General features: G+C 33.6%; 2 protein-coding genes across 5 annotated transcripts; one reads left to right on the top strand and one right to left on the bottom strand.

Moving 5' to 3' along the window:
• The first annotated feature begins 1,050 nt into the window (after positions 1–1,050).
• On the top strand, positions 1,051–12,956 carry LOC132280005 (3-hydroxyisobutyryl-CoA hydrolase-like protein 3, mitochondrial). 4 transcript variants are annotated; one of them, XM_059782102.1, is made up of 11 exons: positions 1,051–1,336; positions 3,571–3,672; positions 3,879–3,923; positions 4,159–4,211; positions 8,097–8,231; positions 8,344–8,440; positions 10,133–10,262; positions 10,948–11,126; positions 11,288–11,412; positions 11,574–11,675; positions 12,566–12,956. In XM_059782102.1, exons 1-11 carry the CDS (start codon positions 1,078–1,080, stop codon positions 12,665–12,667), a joined length of 1,329 nt encoding a protein of 442 aa, XP_059638085.1. In that variant the 5' UTR covers positions 1,051–1,077; the 3' UTR covers positions 12,668–12,956. The 4 variants fall into 4 exon arrangements, with proteins under 4 accessions (XP_059638085.1, XP_059638083.1, XP_059638082.1 ...); XM_059782100.1 differs by lacking the exon at positions 3,879–3,923; XM_059782099.1 differs by lacking the exon at positions 4,159–4,211 and having other exon boundaries at positions 1,052–1,336; positions 3,879–3,943.
• Positions 12,957–13,394: 438 nt separating this feature from the next.
• Positions 13,395–18,177, bottom strand: LOC132280006 (nudix hydrolase 20, chloroplastic-like). Its single transcript, XM_059782104.1, has 9 exons — positions 17,827–18,177; positions 17,646–17,710; positions 16,584–16,770; positions 16,327–16,407; positions 15,149–15,274; positions 14,828–14,907; positions 14,501–14,616; positions 14,247–14,367; positions 13,395–13,719 (listed from the first exon to the last, which is right to left on the bottom strand). The coding sequence occupies exons 1-9, from the start codon at positions 18,085–18,087 to the stop codon at positions 13,650–13,652; spliced, it is 1,107 nt and encodes a 368-aa protein (XP_059638087.1). The 5' UTR covers positions 18,088–18,177; the 3' UTR covers positions 13,395–13,649.
• Between the last annotated feature and the right edge of the window lie 1,136 nt (positions 18,178–19,313).

Here is a 19,313-nt window from a genome sequence, read left to right as displayed (position 1 = left end):
AATAAAATAAATAAATAAATGAGAGGAGAACAAAAGTTATAATTCATGCCTCACTGTATTCCACCAAATATTTCTTTTTCTTTTTATTTTCCTTCTAACATTTCATACCAAACACAATTTCTCATCTCTCTCCCTTACCATTATTTTCTTTTATTTTCATTTCCATTGTACCAAAATTGCCCTAGAACTTATGCTTGTCTCAATTTAAGGGGGATCTAAATTTTCAGTTGAGGATTCATTATTAGTTTAAGAGTAATGTTACGAACGGCAGTGGTGACTGTATTTTATGTGACTCTAATAATTAGTGTTCAATAAGAACTCTTCATTATTCGATAAGAATAGATACATTTTCTTCTTAGAATGTTAAATTCATGATTGTCATATCAGTCAATAACAAAAATTGCTTGGCGAGTTTTTCATTTTTTTCTTAATTTTTTCTTAATTGAATGGTATTGAAAGAGATTGTTTCATGCATTAAGACATCAATATAGTTTTATGTTATTGAAAATCCTCCGGAGTACTTCTTTGGTGCAAGTTCAGTCCCACCTGAGCTCTGACCAGTGTTATTACAAGAACCAATAACTTCCCTTGATGTACATGTTTAACATAGTAAAATTTTATGGAGAATTGTAATTAACTGATATCTCATCTATCTTTTAAATGAAATGGAACGATTTAAGTTCACTTAGGTTCAAACTTTTATAACATTGAGTTGAGCATGATTAGGTCCTCAACTTGTTCACTCTGCACAAGTTGCACCACAATCTGAGACAAATCAGCTAGGTAAATTAAGCTTGATAAGATTGTAAGTGTGTTTTTTATCGAGCTAATTAATAAATAAAAAAATAACACTAAGCTAGCTTGGTTACTTACTTAGTTACTTGTTAAGGGTTGTGTAAGACACTCACCTATGCTTAGATTATGGAGCAGACTAACTGAAAACACATTATATTACTGGACCAGGCCTGCTTAAGTTTGTACTACACAAGCCACTTTTCTTGGCCCAAATTGCACAAGGCCTTCGAGTGAATACAGAATTTAATCCCACGACGAAGTCTCATTTGTGGGTCGCGAAACATGCGAAGTGTGACAAGTGTTTCTCATCAGCTCCTGAACCGATCGTCCGCACTCTTTGCCAACCCTCCTCACTCTCTCACTGCACATTTACGTTTCTGCAATCTCTCTCTCGACAACATCTCCAAGAAATTTCTCTCTCTTCGAAGATTTGCGATCATGGCCAACAGTAGTGATGAATTCGTCAAGGGAAATGTCCATCCAAACGGTGTCGCTGTCATCACTCTCGATCGCCCCAAAGCTCTCAACGCCATGAACATAGGTTTCATTTTTACTCCTCTCTCTCTCTCTCTCTCTCTCTCTCTCTATATATATATATATATATATGTATGTATATCTTGAAAGTTGAAACGCATAGATTGAGCTGTTAAATTTAATTAGGAGAGCCTGAGAGGGATTAGGACTACAACTTTTGGTGATCTCATGATTGATCGTATTCAATAATGCTCAATCCTGAAAATTAAGAGAATAGTTAAAAGATTTGGTTGTTTCAAGAGTTGATTGCTTTGACTTTTGAAGGTACTGTTGAAGTTTAGGCTGTTTGTTTCACTTCAAAGAACACTATATAATTCAGTGAATGCAGCTTTAATCTTTTAGTTCATTTTGTGCGTCTATTTTGGGGACTGAAAAGAAGTGTGAAAAAACGAAAGAAAACCTGCTCTTGAAACTTTGGCAAAGAGTTTAAAGTGTGTGTATCTATATATATATATATATATTATATTCCAAATTGGACATGAATAGAGATATGCCCCTAGATTTTTTTAGGACATCCCTTAACATTTTATACAAATTCGGTACTAAATTAAAAGGTCTTAAAATCTTTTGGAAGAGTTTCCAGTGTTCCATGCTATTAGACCAACGGTTGTTTCTGTAATAGACTGCATGTGCATAAAGTTAGTTGAGGTGAAAATGCAAATGGTGAGATGGCTGAAGTAGGACCAATTGGAGATAAAGTCAAAGAAAATTAATCAAGATTGCATGTGTAAAAAGAACCACCCGGTAGGAAGAGTGACATGGCTCACATAACCCTGGGAGAAGGGGAAGACTAACTCAATGTGGGTAGAGTTAGTAAGGAATGTATGATAACATATAGTTTGACTGGGGCTATGGCTTTAGATATAGCGGAACAGAAAAGCACAATCCATATAAAATAAAATTAACTTAATGTTGGTAGAGTTAGTAAATCTAAAGACCTGCTCTTGAAACTTTGGCAAAGAGTTTGAAGTAAGACCAGTTGGAGATAAAGTCAAAGAAAATTAATCAAGATTGTACAGTTGTAGAAAGAACTGCCCGGTAGGAAGAGTAACATGGCTTGCATAACCCTGGGAGAAGGGGAAGATTAACTTAATGTGGGTAGAGTTAGTAAGAAATGATATGATAACATAGAGTTTGACTGGGGTTATGGCTTTTGATATAGCGGAACAGAAGTATAATTCATATAAAAGAACTTGAGTGGTTGGAAAAAAAGAAAAACTTTGTTGAGCTGACTGGAGTTTGAAGCATGCAAATTGGATACAATTTGGTGCTCCTTTACTATTAAAAGAGCAGACTATATTTCTCAACTGTTTTACTCTCAAATTATCCTTTTTTCTGGAAAATCTAGATACTTGCAATATGTACCTGAAATTTTGAAGAATTTATTGGTTTTGAAAACTGTTATGTGCAGTTTCCTTATTAAACTGAGTGAACTGACAACTATAGGGTGTGGCTGGACAGGCCTTAAAGTTGTAAGGGTCCAACTGTGTTACATGGACTCTTCACAAGACATGGTTGTGGGTATTGAATATGTTTTTGACTTGTTTCGTTATATATGGACCTAATAAGCACTTAAAACTTCCTTCTTCTTCATTTTTTTTTTTTAGATTCTTGCCTGAAATTAAGTGATGTGTATATGTTGAACACTCTTATATCATGCCAAAAACATTAAAAAAAATAATAAAAGTAATAATAATGAGAACTATGAACATTTACCGTGTTACCTTGCCTTTTGGTTTGGGGATTTGATAAATTTGACACTTGGACACCAACCTGCTGCAAAAAGATGTATTTAAATCCGTGTAAAATAGATGTCAAATTGTAACTTTCTAAGATGGTTGGGAAATGCATGGCGGAAATGCAAATACTGAGATTGAGGTGTGGCAAGATAAGAAATGATAGAACTAGAAACGAGCACATTTGTAGATGGTTGAAGTAGCACCAATTGAAGATAAAATGAGAGAAAATCGATTAAGATGATTACAAGGGGTTTGACTGATCTGTGGCCTTAGATAGAATGGAATGAGAAATAACATTCACGTCGCCAAGTCCAAGTACTTGGAGAAAAGGTTTGTTGAGCTGAATTGAATATTGTAACTTTTCAAATTTCAGGCTTAAAAGTACAAACCTTACCAAATTTCAGAAGTCAACTCATTGCATAACTTGCCTTTAACTTATCTAATGTTTTGCCTTGGGGGTTAGATCCTCATTGTACTGAATTGTAATTGCACAATGATGCAGATATGGACATAAAATACAAGAGTTTTCTTGAACAATGGGAAGTGGATCCAAAGGTGAAATGTGTTCTGGTTGAGGGTTGTTCACCACGTGCCTTTTCAGCAGGTGACATAAAGAAAATGTTATATTTCTTCTTTGGTGGACAATAGTTGCCTTCAGATCTTCCTTTTTAACTTAAATATCTTACAGCTGACTTCTTAATGTAATTTCAGCAATATTTTTCTCATTGAATTTGACTACTTTATGGGGTTATTTTCATCTTATGGAGTGTTTGGTAAGGTTTTGAGGGTAACCATTGATGGCCAATGCAGGGATGGATATTAAAGGGGTTGTTGCTGAGATTCAAAAGGACAAAAATACACCTCTTGTACAGAAGGTTTTTCTTAATACGCATTATTTATACTACTAGTCTGGTGTGCGGCTGGAAGTTTATTCATTATGGTCGTTATTGATGTTATTTGCACCTTCACATACTTGACGTTCTTTTTCTGTTGCATATTTAATAGTTGACAGTATTATTTTTCATAAATAGAACTAGTAAATGCTTGCCTAATTGATGACCCAAGTCTTAGTTCATCCCTTTATCTGCAGGTGGTGATGTGAAGCAGATCACAACCAAAACCCAACTATCAGATATGATTGAGGTCTTTTTGGGTCCTTTTAACTAATATCAGCATATTCAACACCATATTCACTTCACTAAGTTGTACTGATGCTGGATGACTGCACTTTATTATTTGCATTTCTAGTAACATTAAGATACCAATTACCAGCTGGTATTAGCTTTTCTGGCCTGGGGTTGAACACAATTTCTACGTTCCAACATGAACATGAGGTGTCTGACATGGGTTTACTGGATTCTGGAAGACAACTATATGTGTGCATGATTTAATTTATCAAATTAAATATTTACATTTAACTTTATTTAATTTGAGGGTTCATGTGGGAGAATCTAGAAAAATATATATTAGAAAAAGGGTAAACCCAATGCACGAGACTCCCGCCATTGCGGGGTCTGGGGAGGGTTAGATGTACGCAGTCTTACCTCCGTATGTGGAGAGGTTGTTTCCTTTTTTCGAATCCGTGACCTCCAGGTCATGATAGAGCAACCTTACCGTTATGACAAGGCTCATCCTTAGAAAAATATATATTAAAGAAAGTAATTAATTTAAACTGATTTTTTAACAATTTTCTTGTTCTTCACATTTTTAAAGTAATAAGATGAAACCTCCTAAAAATGTCCAAGTGCCAAACACAATCAAGACAGGGTTCAAGCCAGCATTGGGCATGCTTAATTGTTGATGGGGAGTAGTATTCTACACATCGAAGAACTCAATATACCATCAATCTTAAAAGAATGTCCGCATAATTGTGTAATTCTGCAATGAGGGTTAACATGTGTTCCTATGATTTTGAATCTGAACATTGTTTCTTTATTTGTTTCTCAGCCCATTCTCGTTCTTAGGAAGAAAATTGTGCATTTTGTTTGACATTTTATATGTTGAGATGCATTTTATGACTTGAGTAAAACTGTACTGTAAATTTTTTGTAGACTAAGAGGGGACTTGAGACCTGACTTTTAGGTTGAGACTTAAGGGTCCAATGGGTTACCAGCTAGCCTACTAGGCTGGTTGCATATCTATTTTGTGGTCTTACTATTTGATTTATAGTGTTTCCACTTCTGCATTGCTAAAACATTGAAAAGTATATTAGTTTTACCACCTTTTTGAGTATGAAAGTCCCTGAAAAACGAATTGTATTATGTAATACCCCTCGACTCCAAGACATGGGTTGATCAGGCCCAAGCCCAAACCCGAAGGAATATCAAACAATTAAAGTATTTAACAAGCATGGAATACAAAATAGATTTAAGAATAAATAATAAAGCTAAAAGAAACTAAAATAATAAATCCTTTAATAATTAATCCAATAATAAGCCTCCAATAACAAAATCCTCTTAGACCAGTAATTAATTAAATTTACAACTTGGAAATCTATTATGTGGACCCCTAATCCAAAATCCAACTAAAATAAAATAATATTTGACTAAAACAATAATAAGAAAATCCTACGTTAAGACGGACGAGTGAATAGATCGTCTCTGCTCAGCACGAACAATCCCTAAGCCTGGAACTGACGAACACCTGAAAAATAATGATGGGTCAGGCCCACAAACAAGCTCTAATCTACTACATTCCAAATAAAGACTCAGAACTCATATACATCCTAATTAATTCAACAATAACTAATAGTCCCTATATATATATACACACACATACTAAAGGAACCTCACTAGACTATAGGGTTGCCTCAACCTGAATAGTAGGCAACATGCAAAATGCACATATAGTGGGCATGAGTACCTAGACCTACCAGGGCACACAACTACACTATATCTAGCTACACATTCCTGGCAATATACGCACCCTAACCATGATTCTGAGACTTAAGCTCATATCATAGCATATAACTATATATATATAATTTGTTCTAACATAAAAATATGTAAGATTTAACATTTTAGTTAATCCCGTTATACATGAATAGGTAGGACTTAACGTTTTTAGTTAATCCGTCCCTAATATGCCACTATTCCATACTGGTGTATATAATGCATACAATCCATAAATGATGCTACAGTTATGATATCACATCAAATAAATCCATACTTAGCATGATATAAATCATACAGATATTTCTTTGCATTTAATTGAGCAAAATATAACTATTATAAGTAGCATGCATTGAATTTATCTCATAAAAATTAACATGCATCTCAAATAATTATACTCCTCCACAATCTAATCAAATTTATTTAAAACCAAATAATTGATTAAAATAATTTAATCCAACCATGTTTAATTAATTTAACCTTTTAAATTAATTAAATTTCATACTTAACATGTGTACTTAAATCATGTTTTTAAAATCCTCCATAAATCTAATTTAACAATTTAAAATCATTAAAACAAATTTAATAACAATTTAACCTCCCAGAACGTCCCAATAATTCCACCTCAGTTCATAAACATTATTTAAACATTGTAGAACATACATTATGCATCACTTTGTCCAAATTACCAAGCATATACACAAACCCATTACATATATACATACACTGTAATTTCAGTTTTAATCATGCAATTAGGTTCAATTAATTTAATTAAATAATCCTGGAACTAATCTAGCATGTATATAATCTGAATCAAAGGAGAAGAGAAGAAAAGAACTTTCCTTAAGGATTTTGATAAAAACCCTAGCCTCCTTCTCCCTCTTTTCCTTCTTTTTTCTTCCTTCTCTCTCTCTCTAAACTCTTTGCCTTTTTTCCTCCAAAATATACTACGTAATTTAATTTCTAGCCCCCTTTTACTAACCTATATTTATATATTTATAGGCTAAATAAAATAATCTAATCCTTTTCACAATCCAAGTAACTTAATAAAAGAAAATATTAAAATTAAAATATTAAAAAGGTAACTAAAAATATATTACGTACATAATCTATATATATCCTTATTACACAAGTATATAAAATATATATATCAGATTATTAATGCTAAGTTACAATAATATTAATTAATTAATTATTTTCCTTTTATATATATATCTATATATATAAAACTATCCATGGGTAACTAAAAATATGTTACGTATATAATCTATGTATATCCTTATTATACAAATATAAAAATATATACATCAGATTATTAATACTAAGTTACAATAATATTAATTAATTAATTACTTTCCTTTTATATATATATATATATATATAACTATTCATGGTAATTATCCTTACCTATTAAACCTCCTATCCAAGTAGTCCATGTGACCCAATTGGTTGGTCCATTACTACTAACCATATCCATAAAATAAAATAAAATAAATATTTAATTATTTAATCTACAATTAATATAAACAAAATACATCAATTAAATCAACTAGTTCAAATAACATTCAAGCATATACTTTCAATTAATCAGTTAAATCAAATAAAAGATTTAAGCAAATAAAATATTTAATTAACCAATTCAATTAAACACGTAATCAAATAGCCAAATAATCAAGTAAATAAATAAAAATGCAATTAAAACATTTAAAATAATACCGAGACTATCCTTTTAAAATTAGGGGTATTACATATTGTGTATTTCCTTTAATGCAAAAACACTTGTAAATATTGTGCATCTTCTTAGTATAATTCATTGTTCTTTATACCGTGTTTGTTCCATGTTTGAACTTTTATTATTATTTTTACCTCTCTCAAGAGATCAATTTACTGGTTATTGTGGAATGGTGCCATCAGAGATCTATAGTCAATTTACAATAGCTAGTTGGTTGTGTGATTCAATTTAAAAGTTTGCTTGTGTTAGACTAATTCTTTTGCATTAGATAGACGACAATTTTAACTAAGTTTTCATGTGTATCACACTGAGTCACGCAACAGTTAGCTTCTTGAACTAGTATATTTTATGTCTATTATGTTTACTGAAGCTTATATGTGTTTTTCATGCCAAATTTTCTGCCAGGTATTTACTGCAGAATATTCTCTAATTTGTAAAATTTCTGAGTACAAAAAGCCATATATATGCTTCATGGATGGCATAACAATGGGCTTTGGAATTGGCTTATCTGGTCATGGTCGTTACCGACTCATCACCGAGGTAAGATTGTTTTCTTTCTTCGTACTTTTCTATGATATGCTAACAGAGGTTTAATTTTTACATCTGTTGTAATGGCTTTTTAATTTCTAAATGTTATTTGTATATATTTCAGAAAAGTCTTCTTGCTATGCCAGAAAATGGAATTGGTTTGTTCCCAGATGTTGGGTTTTCTTATATAGCAGCACAAACTCCAGGAGAAGGATCAGTTGGTATGCTTTCTATTATAAAAAAGTTTAATTTGTTTACCTGGGATGAACCTTTCAACCCAACCTATCCTTATTAGGAGACCTAAGAACCTTGTATCAAAATTAGGCCCAATGAGTTTAGATGATTGAAAATCATCATGATGGAGCATGACACTCATTGTATTTATTAAATTAAAGTAAGTTTGAAAGCAAACTAAATATGAAATGGATATTGTTCTCATTGTTGTGAAGGCATTGAATCATCTGATACTAAGATGTTCTGAAGGTCCCACTGGATTCAATTAGGGCCTTAGACTTGTCATAAAGGATTTAATTCCCTTAGTATGGTGTGAAAGTAAGCTAAAGAATTTACCAATTACTACCATAGTAACTGCAGTGTGTGGAAAAAGAACAAGGGAAACAACTAGGATGCTTTGGAGAAATAAGTATTGTAATACTTCAAACGAGGTGAATGATAATTATACATTAGTAGTGTGTATGGAAAATAAAAATTAGGAAGCTCCCTCCCCCTTTTCAAATTGCTTTTGCAGAAGTACTTGTTACACCTTCGACAGGCTTTTCCTGTTGTATTGGCTTCCCATAAAGTGCCGAAGGCCCATGTGAATTACTTAAGAGCCTCCTCATACTTGTACAGTTTACTTGTTACCCATTAGCATCATCTTGGAGCAGGTTCTAAGCCACCTAAGTTTAATCATGGGTGCTAAATTCACGGGCACAGTTTAATTTTGTATTTTTTTTTTTCATTTTCAGTTGTAGGAGTTCTTTGTCTGTGTGTTAACACCTTCAAAATTTTCTTTGAATTAAACTATATTTTTTTTCTTTAATATATTTCTCTAAATCCTGTCCATTTCTGCAACCATGTTCGCATGACCATCAAGATATATGAACTTGAAAGTGTTAAAACAAATTATGAGCTAATATAAAAAACAATTTTCAAAATTTACCAACAGGCAGTGGCCTAGCAGTATCAGGCTCTTACTTCTCAAAAGGAGGTTAACGGTACAAGCCTCGGTGGAGGCATGTGTGTGTGAATATCAACTTAAAAAAAAAAAAACAATTTTCAAAATTTCCCATCTTATAAATAACCTAGCTGATTGATGCATTGATAGATTGTTTTCACTGTTTAACAATTAATCATTCCATGATTAATTTCCACAATCCGGCATTTCCATTTTTTTTCTGACTACCATGTGGTATTAATCCCACCATCTCTATGAGTTCCACGTATAGGTGGAACTCAGCCTCTATGGTACTTAATATTAATTGGTTTGGCTGTTTCTGCAAGTTTCCATCTTTTTGTTAAATTTACATAGACACTGCATTTTGGTTCCTTTGTCATAACAGAATGCATAAAATCTCAAACTTTCCTTTGTGCACAAGTAGATGCCACATGTGGTTTTCACTGCATTTGGGTTCTTTGTAGTTAAGGCTCCTAATTTTCTTGCATGATGAATATGTCGAAATACAAGTACCAACAGATACTCTTGATCATTTTTATTTACTTTTCTACTACATTTTCGTCTAGTAAGTTAACAACAGTGAGGATTTTTTATTTATATGTTGTAGATAGTAGATATTTATGTCATATGGCTATTTTGTCTAAGCTTTGCTATAAGGTAGTTGAGTCGTATTTTTGTTTGGTTACTTTGTGTATTTTCTTTTTCCAGATTGTTTAACAAATTTAAGTTTCTGCAGGTGCTTATCTTGGAATGACTGGAAAAAGGATCTCAACACCTGCTGATGCACTATATGTAGGTCTTGGGACACACTATGTGCCATCTGGGAACTTGGGCTCGTTGAAGGAGGCTCTCTTGGCAGCCACCTTGTACATCTCGTCATCTTTCTGTTATTAGCAACTGTTTTCATTTTAGTGGTGAAACTGAATTTTTAATTCTGAATAATGTCATATCAATTATATGCATGGCCGCATGCTTTCCCTCAGTACGAGTTACACAAAATAGATAATGAACTATCATATGTCAGAGTAGTTTGCACTTCTGCTGAAACCATTCTTTCAAATTAGTTTGGTGTAATGATGAAACATCCATGTCTTTAGTGGCCGTAGTTCAGTATTGCCTGATGTCTTCTGGAGGGGTGGGGGTTGTAGAAGCTATACTTCAATAATCAATGCATGAAGTTTACCTAAAACACGTTACTACTAGAAGTTTCAGTAATGCATATTATATTTCAGATTCTTTTGTTGAACTCACTCCCATAAATTTTTCTTGGTAAAAAGATGAGAGACATCCTTCTGTACTTGCAATATTTTAGTAGTGTTGCTGGATGATTTTCAGAAATGGGCACTGTAAGCGTACCTCTTTTCCTTGCAATTATATGGATGCTTTTTATAATACTTGTACTTCAATGGTATGAAATGTACGTAATATTCATATTTCCTTGGGAGACACGAAATAGTGCTCCACTAACTCCCATCTTTTGCAAATTAGAGAGAATGTTATCATTTATCTACTCGCTCTTACTCTGATATCATATATGTATTATCCATGCAGTTCTGAGGATCCACATCAGAATATCAGCTCTCTTTTGGCGAAATATAGCAGCGACCCTGAATCTGAGCCTCAATTGAAGCTGCTTTTACCCCAGATAGTTTCGTCCTTTGGGGCAAATATGCCTGTTATTGAAACAATAGAAGAGCTGAAAAAGCATGAGCAGAGTACTGATCCTAAAGGTGAGCAACTTATTGCTAGTTGTTTTCTAAGGTGAGAATGATATAATTTTGGTGCTATCAAATTCTCTGTTCGCCGGTGGTAACTGGTAAGGTGTTCAGAAGCATGGCTTTCTTCATTTTATTTCTACCTTCATACTTACTGCCTTTGTTTCCATGGGCAGTGGTAGAGTGGGCTAAGGAAGCCCTTACAGGGCTTGGAAAAGGTGCTCCGTTTTCTCTTTGTCTAACACAAAAGTATTTCTCCAGAGTTGCATCAGCACGTGGAAAAAACAATGATCTATCCAATGTGAGTTTGAAGTTGCATTTTCATCCTTTACCCAACCCTCATCTTTTTTTCAATTTTTTTTTTTTTTTTTTTTTTTTTTTTGTAAAACGTAGTAGTTCTTGCTTTGAGATCCTCTAATTTTTTAAATAATATTTGTTCTTCCTGAAATTTGCTATACCTAGTTAAGTGGAGTGATGAAGACTGAATATCGCATTGCGATAAGGTCGTCTCTTCGAAATGATTTCACTGAAGGTGTTAGGGCAGTCTTGGTGGACAAGGATCAGGTTTGCTTCTCATTCCTTGAAATTTCCTTTTCACTATATGTTGAAGTGGTGTTGATTTTAGTTTGCAGTTTTAATTTGAGTTTACCTACTTGGTCGGATTTTCAAATGTATTAGAGGATAATTTTCCAAAATTAGTGTATGCTACAAGCAAAATATTTTTTGGCTTTCTGGTTTTTGTCTTCCTTTTATTACTCAATTGGCATGCCAAAATATCATCTCCACAATTTGTTTGTGCTGCTAATGGATCCATTTTGTTGCAATTTGGATGATATAATTTAAATTTTGTTGTCTTCACTATAGTAGTGCTAAGTTGCTAACACATATATAGAAGCTCTCCTATTAAGTCTCTTCCACTGGTAATTATAATTTCTATAATGGGTTTTCTTTTGAGAATTATAATTGGGTGGTATGTGACCCTTGTGTTGTGTTAAGTCCTGTTGTGTCTCCAGCGGAAAGATGCATTCCTGTAACAAGAGTTTCGTTGCTCTGTGTAGACAGTCCGTTGGTGGGCGTATTAGTTTTAAAAATTAGAAGGCTTTGAATCCATTAAAGATTCTGGCACAATTTCTTGATTGCAACATTTGAGTTTGGGCAGGTTTTAAATTAGATGATGCGGAATGTTTTATGTTATTCTTTACACAAATGCATAACCATTAATAAATGCATACTTGTTAATTGAAGCTAGATTGTAAGAAATTCATTGGGAAATAGGGTCTGCTGTGAAATGTTATACTTCCAAACTGAGCTGCCATTAGGAACTTTTGGTTTGTCAAATTAATGAAGAAAATTTCTTATTTCCTGGTTCTTCAATTCTCATATAATAGTCCTTGAAATTGTTGACACAGTCAGAAAGGATTTTCATCAGTCTTTTCTGTTTTCTGCATTTGCAGAACCCAAAGTGGAATCCATCAAAGCTGGAGGAAGTTAACCCAAGCGAGGTGGAAGCTCTCTTTGAACCTCTGAAACCAGAAACTGAGGAATTGAAAGTTTGAGCTTCACTTGCCAATTTGTCCTAGCCTCTTTTTTGCGAGGCCATTGACGCGTATCAAATTTTTATATTTCGCCTCGGTGCCATGATGGTCTTTCTACATCTTGGGATCCCGACAATCTATGCTTTCTAGCCTTTCCTGGAATAATTAGTGGTTTTCTCATCCTTGAACTGCATGTTCTGTTTAATTTCTTATTTAATGAGGACATTAATAAATTGCAACCTTTTGGTTTGTGTATAGGTGTACATGTTTAGAAGCTTGTGTGGTATGACCCTTTCCATGTTGACTATGATGTCTCGTGTATATGCTACTAATTTTTGCTAGCCATAAAAGTGGTAAATTATAGATACAAAGACAAAGGTGGAAGTGAATCGAATGAGTTAGAACTCCCATTTGTTGCTGTTATTGATGTGGGCTTGATTGCTTATTGATCGAGCAATAGGAGGACCGAATCTGAGGGCAATGTTTTCAATCTCAGTATGTTATTGTGTCAAAGGTATTTAATTTTATGCTTGACCATGGACTATGATTACCAAATTAATGAGGCCTGTCATGTCACTAATTTAGGGCTGCAATGTCATTTTACTTGGGCTAAATTTTGGTCATGAAACGGCTATATTATGATGTGAATGCAGAGTATCATTTTAACTTTTAAGCTCATTTCGGATTTTGCAACTGGGGACCAATGCTAACTGCCAAGGGAAAAGATAAATTGATAAACACAATCATATCATTGAGAAGGATATTTTATTTTCGAAAAAAAAAAAAAAAGGCAATGGTAGAAACATTGAAAGAGAGTATGACACAAGAACCTAACAACTAATTGAATAATTTGTATGACAAACTTGGCTTCTTTTTTTTATCTTTCCTTACGTCATACGCTCAAAACTGACCCATTGTGACCTCCAAATTTAACTCATTGTCATCGCTATTTATGAAATTTGAAACGACATAATTGTAATTTCACACAAAAGGACAAAAACATTTAGAAGCAATCACCACTCCGCAAACTTTGTAGTAGCTTCAAGTATCCAACATCTTCAGGTCTAATGTATCTGCAGATATTATGGGAGAAAGTTAAAGGTAAAAATACTACTATAATGGGCAAAATATATATATATATATATGTATATATGTATATATAATGTAGATTAGGAGATTAAAAAGCAGCAATTATATCTTTCTAATAATTTGTCAAGTATTAAAAGGTGGGTTAATTGGTAACAAGTTATCTTTTCTGCAAAGTTAAGGATATTAGCAAATTATCATTTGAGAAGATTACTATGGATACAATAATCAAGAGTATGAAGTTAATAATGTTAGATTTATCAGCTAACTCATACTCAAATGGAAAACTATACAAGAAACAATAAAGAAGAAAATGTATACCCATGTCGAAACAAGGAATAGATGATGACAAATATTGCAATTTGATTCCTTTTCCAAAAAAAAAAAAAAAAAAAATTCCAATTTGATGTGTATCCATAATCAGAGTATCAAGTTAATGCTGTTATATTTATCAGCTAACTCATACTCAGAAGTGGAAAACGATCAAAGAAGCAATAAAGAAGAAAATTTGTACCCATGTCGAAACAAGAAATCGATGATGACAACATTGCAATTTGATTTGAAAAACTGTGTTCTTGAAATAACATTTGCAACATCTGTTACGGGGATCAATTTGAAGCTCTCCACCTCTCCATCTGCCACATGCAATAAGCAATAATGAGTAATGCAATTAAGGAAGCTGAACTTTCTTTCTTTATTAATTATAACCATTATTATTGTTATTTTCGTTTTAAGTGATGGGGTGGCCAGTGAATTTTTGAGACTTACCCTGATTCTTAGGAATAAAACCTTCAGGAAGTTTTAAATCATAACAAAATAGAACATCTCTCTTGTATCTATACCCATCAATGTCCATGTAGGAGACAGCACCAACCGGTATAGCTCTGTGAGACAAGCATTTTTAAATTGTAACCCCATCAGTCTCATCAACCACGCTGGGAGAGATGACAAGAATTAAAGGATTTGCTGGTCACAGAATATGCCGTTTGGAAAGGACAAGTATTTGCCACCTGAAACTTCAGCATTCTAGTGCATACAAGGTTTGCTGTTTAGTAAAAAATGTAAATGATAGATTAATGGCAAGGAAGAACTCACTTATTGGAAATGGAACTTGGAATGCCAGCTTCCTCCTCACATTCCTTCACAAGATTCTGCCCGCAGGGAATCCCATAAGGCTGCAAACACCAACATGGAGATATGAGCTGAAAAGAACTAGGTCATAGATGATAAAAGACACACCATGCTCTTAGTTGTTTTCTTATTTGAGAATGGATGAATAGGATCAAGCAATCCTACATAAAAGAAAATTCAGATTCCAATCCCGAGGATCCCTTGGCAGAGGCATGCATTACATCTAAGGTGAGAAGGAACAAAAACTGCCAATATGTAAATGTAAACCGAAAGGTAGCTACAGACCAGTCCTCCAGCAACTAGGTGATCAAGCATCCCTGGGTAGGTGGGTTTTACTTCACTTCTCTTCCCTAACCATAGATATTTCTGCCCATCTCTTTCAACATAGCCATTCATGTGAACTCCATATGCCTATTGTCAAAAAAGCATTTCAAAAGGTAAAAAGAATGCAGAAGGTACATCAATCAGTGAAATTAACCATCAAATATACTGGGCTAAGCAGACTGCCTTTGGCACAAGCAATATGTATATATCATTTGCCCTTGATCACTAATGGGGAAATAAAGATGGAAGAAAGGAAAATGAGAAAAAAAGAACAGATGCATTAACGTAACAATGTTTATGTCCATAAATTTATTATAGAAAGAAATATTATACAGAATTCGACTAAAGTTCCAGGATTAGTGTTTCTAGTGGTAACGAAAAATAGAGACATGAAATTTCATAGTAATACAAACATTCGTTTTAGTGTTTGACCAGTAACAATCACTGGATGCATTTTTTTAGGTCTTGGACAAATGCACTATGTCTTTTGCAAGTGTAACCCCAAAAGCCTTAGCATGGCTAAATTGGACCTGTGCATGAAAGGGTGGGAGATGAGGAAAAGAAAAGAGAGATCATCATCTTCATTTGCAGATTTACCTCTTCTTCCTAACATTGCATTTGGTTACAAATGAATGTACGGCTGAGAGAGAGAACGAGATGTGCAAATGGTAATGATGATGATGATGATTATGTTAAAAATAATGCAATTAGCATTGACCAAACTCACAATAAATGCCCTAAGAATTCAAATATATATTCCTGATATGCTCACAGGTTTAGTTTGGCACAACCTTTTTTCTGATAAGATCGGTAAATGTTATTAGTCAAGGAATATGAAAAGAAAATGGGTCATACAGGACAGACTGAGTAAGAAAAATACATGAGAAATGCAACTTTAAGTGGTTTATGAGCTATTACACCATTGCCTTTTCTTTAATAGCAACTGAGGACATTTTTGAACTCTGCTTACAAGGAATAACATTCAAAGAAGCAATGCTCCCAAGAATCACAAAATTATCAACTATATAGATCGAGCTTTAGATGACAGTCACTACTGGTAGAATAAGACCTCTGTCTGTATTATAAGAGTAATAGAATATGAACTCTGTATATGTTTATATGAACATATGGCAGCTCACCTTTATACCAAAGTAAGGAGCTGCTGCACGTTCCAATGAGAAAAATACTGGTGTCCCAAAGGAAGATACGACAGGGTAGAGCTGTTTGCGGTTGACAGAATTAAAGAGTTACTCAAGTAAATAGAGACTTTTAGTTTGCAAAAAGTAAGATTCAAGTTATAAAAAACATGTCACAGAAAAAGCAGCACACAAAGACTTCAACAAAATGTAAAACTACAAATAAAAAAATCAGAACCATGAGTGATCACAAGATGTACCTCATTCCGTATACCTGGAATCAATTCTTCCCCTAGGCATTTGACTACATCTCCAACAGCTCTAGTCCTATCCTCTGGTGTCCTCAACGTTGGATGCAGTGTGACATGGACACCAAAATGACTGCCATATGAATTATTTTGGGGAAAACTAAACACATCCTGAAACCTCCTTAAATGTTCAGCAAAACTGCACAAAGTCGGAAATACCTTATCACTATCAGTGTAAATTAATGACAGAGGTTATATAAAATTTCAGTTGAATTCAAGTTAGCAAAATGACCAACTCAAAGAAGTTTCACCAGAGCGTACATATGCGTTCTCATCAGAATTTGCCAGCTCTAGACTGACATTAAAGCTTGCACCACCTAAAGCTGAACTCGCCCTAATTACAACTGCCTTTATGGTCCAAGGTTATTCAGATGCCTCTTTTACTATAGGAGTTCGATAAATTCGATCATCATCCTTGCCATAATCCCACATGAGTGGGCCAGCCACATGAATTCTCTGCCTCCACTCATTTATTTTACTTTTTGAGATCATTTTTAATAATCGCATCCCATGTTATTTTTTGTTGCCTCTCCTTCTCTTACCTTCTATTACAACTAGTCTTCCTCATTTGACTGACTTGTCACTAGGTCTCCAATGCATGTATCCAAACCATCTAATTTCGATTAATTGAGAACTCTTATAACTCAAATGGGCAGTTTCAGATGATATTATTGAAAAAAATAAATAAAAAATCATGATAATATCATAATGAGTCCAAATCTGAGACTCCGAGTGTTGATGATGTATTGGCAAATGCATATTGAACAAAAGTTTCAAAAATCAGTTGTCTATGCAATGTGCAAATGAATACATTCTAATTGACACAAAGTCACAAATATAGAGAAAAAGTTCTGTAGGACCCGAAAGCTTTGTTTAGCATATGAATTCAGATAATATCGTCAATGTAGCAATCACGTAATTCGACAAGCATACAGTGATTTTTCAAGACGACGAATTTTAGAATATGAACCACAATATATCAACCATATATAACCATTGTTCACGATGGCGTACCCTTTGTGAACATAACCAACGATTTGATCTTCAATAACAAACGGAATGAACTCCGATTGCTTCTCCTGAAATTAATTAAACAAAATTTAAAGATTGTAGATACATATGTGCTCTATATTATATATATATATATATATATATATATATATATATATATGTGTGTAGAGAGAGAGAGAGTTACGGAGCCGCGGTTGCAGAGTCTGATTTTTTCGAAGAAGCCATGGAGATCTGATGAGCCATTTTGTGTTTGAGAAATTTGAAAGACGTCGTCCCAAGTAAAAGTAGTCGCAGTTACAGTGAGAGAACTGTATCTGATTGGACTGTGTGTTAGAGAACGTAATGAAAATCTGATTCTCTTTGGAACGATGGAGGAGAGAGGAGAGTTGTAGAGAGAGAGAAAGGAAGTTTTGATTCTAGAGAGAGAGAAATGATTGCAGGCCATTGGAGCTTGGAGTGCGCAATCAATAACAACCAACAAGCTCCGACTTGGGGAGAGCTTGGAACTCTGGGCAAATCTCACGACTTCGTTTCGAATCTCACGTGAAACACTGAAACACCACCTGATCGCCACTTGCGCGTTGGGCCTGACCCACAAACCGGTTTGATATATGCTGATGTCTTGGGCTTGAGTCCAGCAGGAGGCAGTATAACAAAATTGGTATTGTCATATTGATATCAACCTCCAACTCTAACTGAGCAAATTCAATCAAGTTGACTTGTATTCCTTGGAGCAAAATATGATTTTAGTAGACTTATTTAAACAAGCTTTATCAGAAAATCAAATAGTTTTATTTATCTGTATTCTACGCGGTGAAAAACATTTTAGATAAACGCAGGCAAGTAATCAAATCTAATTTTGATTTTTCTTTTCTTTTTGTCAAAGAAATAAATTGATATTGTTGTTTCTTTCCAGTGTAACAAAATTTTGAAATATATATGTGTGTGTAGTAAGTAGGAACTAATGATCACAATTTGTTAATTTGTAAACATAAAGTATAATAATAAATTGAGCAAATTGTATAAAAACCCCTTTAGTTTCAATTTTTGTTTTAAAAAAAAACCCTTGCACAAAAAAGTTGCCATAAAACCTCCCAAAAATTTTGGTTATTGCAATACTGCCCGTCAGTCAAAAAAACCTTTTTCTGGAACGAAATTGCCCCTCTCAACCATTTGAAGTTTTTCAAAGTAACTTATTAAATATGTTTTAGATTATAAATGTGATTATGTGAAGGTTTCTAAGAACCTTTCATTCCTAAGAACGATCCCTTCAGAATTTAAAAATAATAATAATAATAACTATATATGAATATAGTTTAAAGTAACCTTGTTTTAATTATTAAGAATAAATAAATAAATAAACTCTAAATGCATTTATGTACTAGCTAATTGTACTTAAAGAGATTTTTTTTTTTTTTTTTCTATAAGAAAAACTATATATGCATATAGTTTAAAGCAACAAATATATAGTTTAAAACGACTTTGTTTTCACAGTCTAGCTAGCAGGAACATGGAGCACACTAATGGTCTGTCTGGCAACCGCGTTTTTGCTTTATGCTTTTTTAGTATTCGAAATAGAAGCAGCAATTCTACTTAAGAGTGTATTCAATATTATTTGAAAGCATGTTTGGTAACATTATATTTTGTTGCAAGATTTTTGGAAACAAAAAC

Source organism: Cornus florida, unplaced genomic scaffold (genome assembly GCF_030987335.1).
Source record: "Cornus florida cultivar Cherokee Brave unplaced genomic scaffold, ASM3098733v1 CherokeeBrave_3.0.0_Hap2_Chr10, whole genome shotgun sequence".
Classification (NCBI taxonomy): Eukaryota; Viridiplantae; Streptophyta; class Magnoliopsida; order Cornales; family Cornaceae; genus Cornus; species Cornus florida.
This window is presented reverse-complemented; position numbering and strand designations above follow the sequence as displayed.

Excerpts from the sequence above, each read along its gene's own strand:
- LOC132280006 (XM_059782104.1), bottom strand. The coding sequence starts at position 18,087 with ATGGCCTGCAATCATTTCTCTCTCTCTAGAATCAAAACTTCCTTTCTC. Across the intron at positions 16,771-17,645 it reads GTTGGTTATGTTCACAAAGG|TTTTGCTGAACATTTAAGGA; the intron begins GTACGCCATCGT and ends GACTTTGTGCAG. Across the intron at positions 15,275-16,326 it reads CTCCTTACTTTGGTATAAAG|GCATATGGAGTTCACATGAA; the intron begins GTGAGCTGCCAT and ends TTTTGACAATAG.
- LOC132280005 (XM_059782102.1), top strand. The coding sequence starts at position 1,078 with ATGCGAAGTGTGACAAGTGTTTCTCATCAGCTCCTGAACCGATCGTCC. Across the intron at positions 1,337-3,570 it reads TCTCAACGCCATGAACATAG|ATATGGACATAAAATACAAG; the intron begins GTTTCATTTTTA and ends ACAATGATGCAG. Across the intron at positions 8,232-8,343 it reads GTTACCGACTCATCACCGAG|AAAAGTCTTCTTGCTATGCC; the intron begins GTAAGATTGTTT and ends TATATATTTCAG.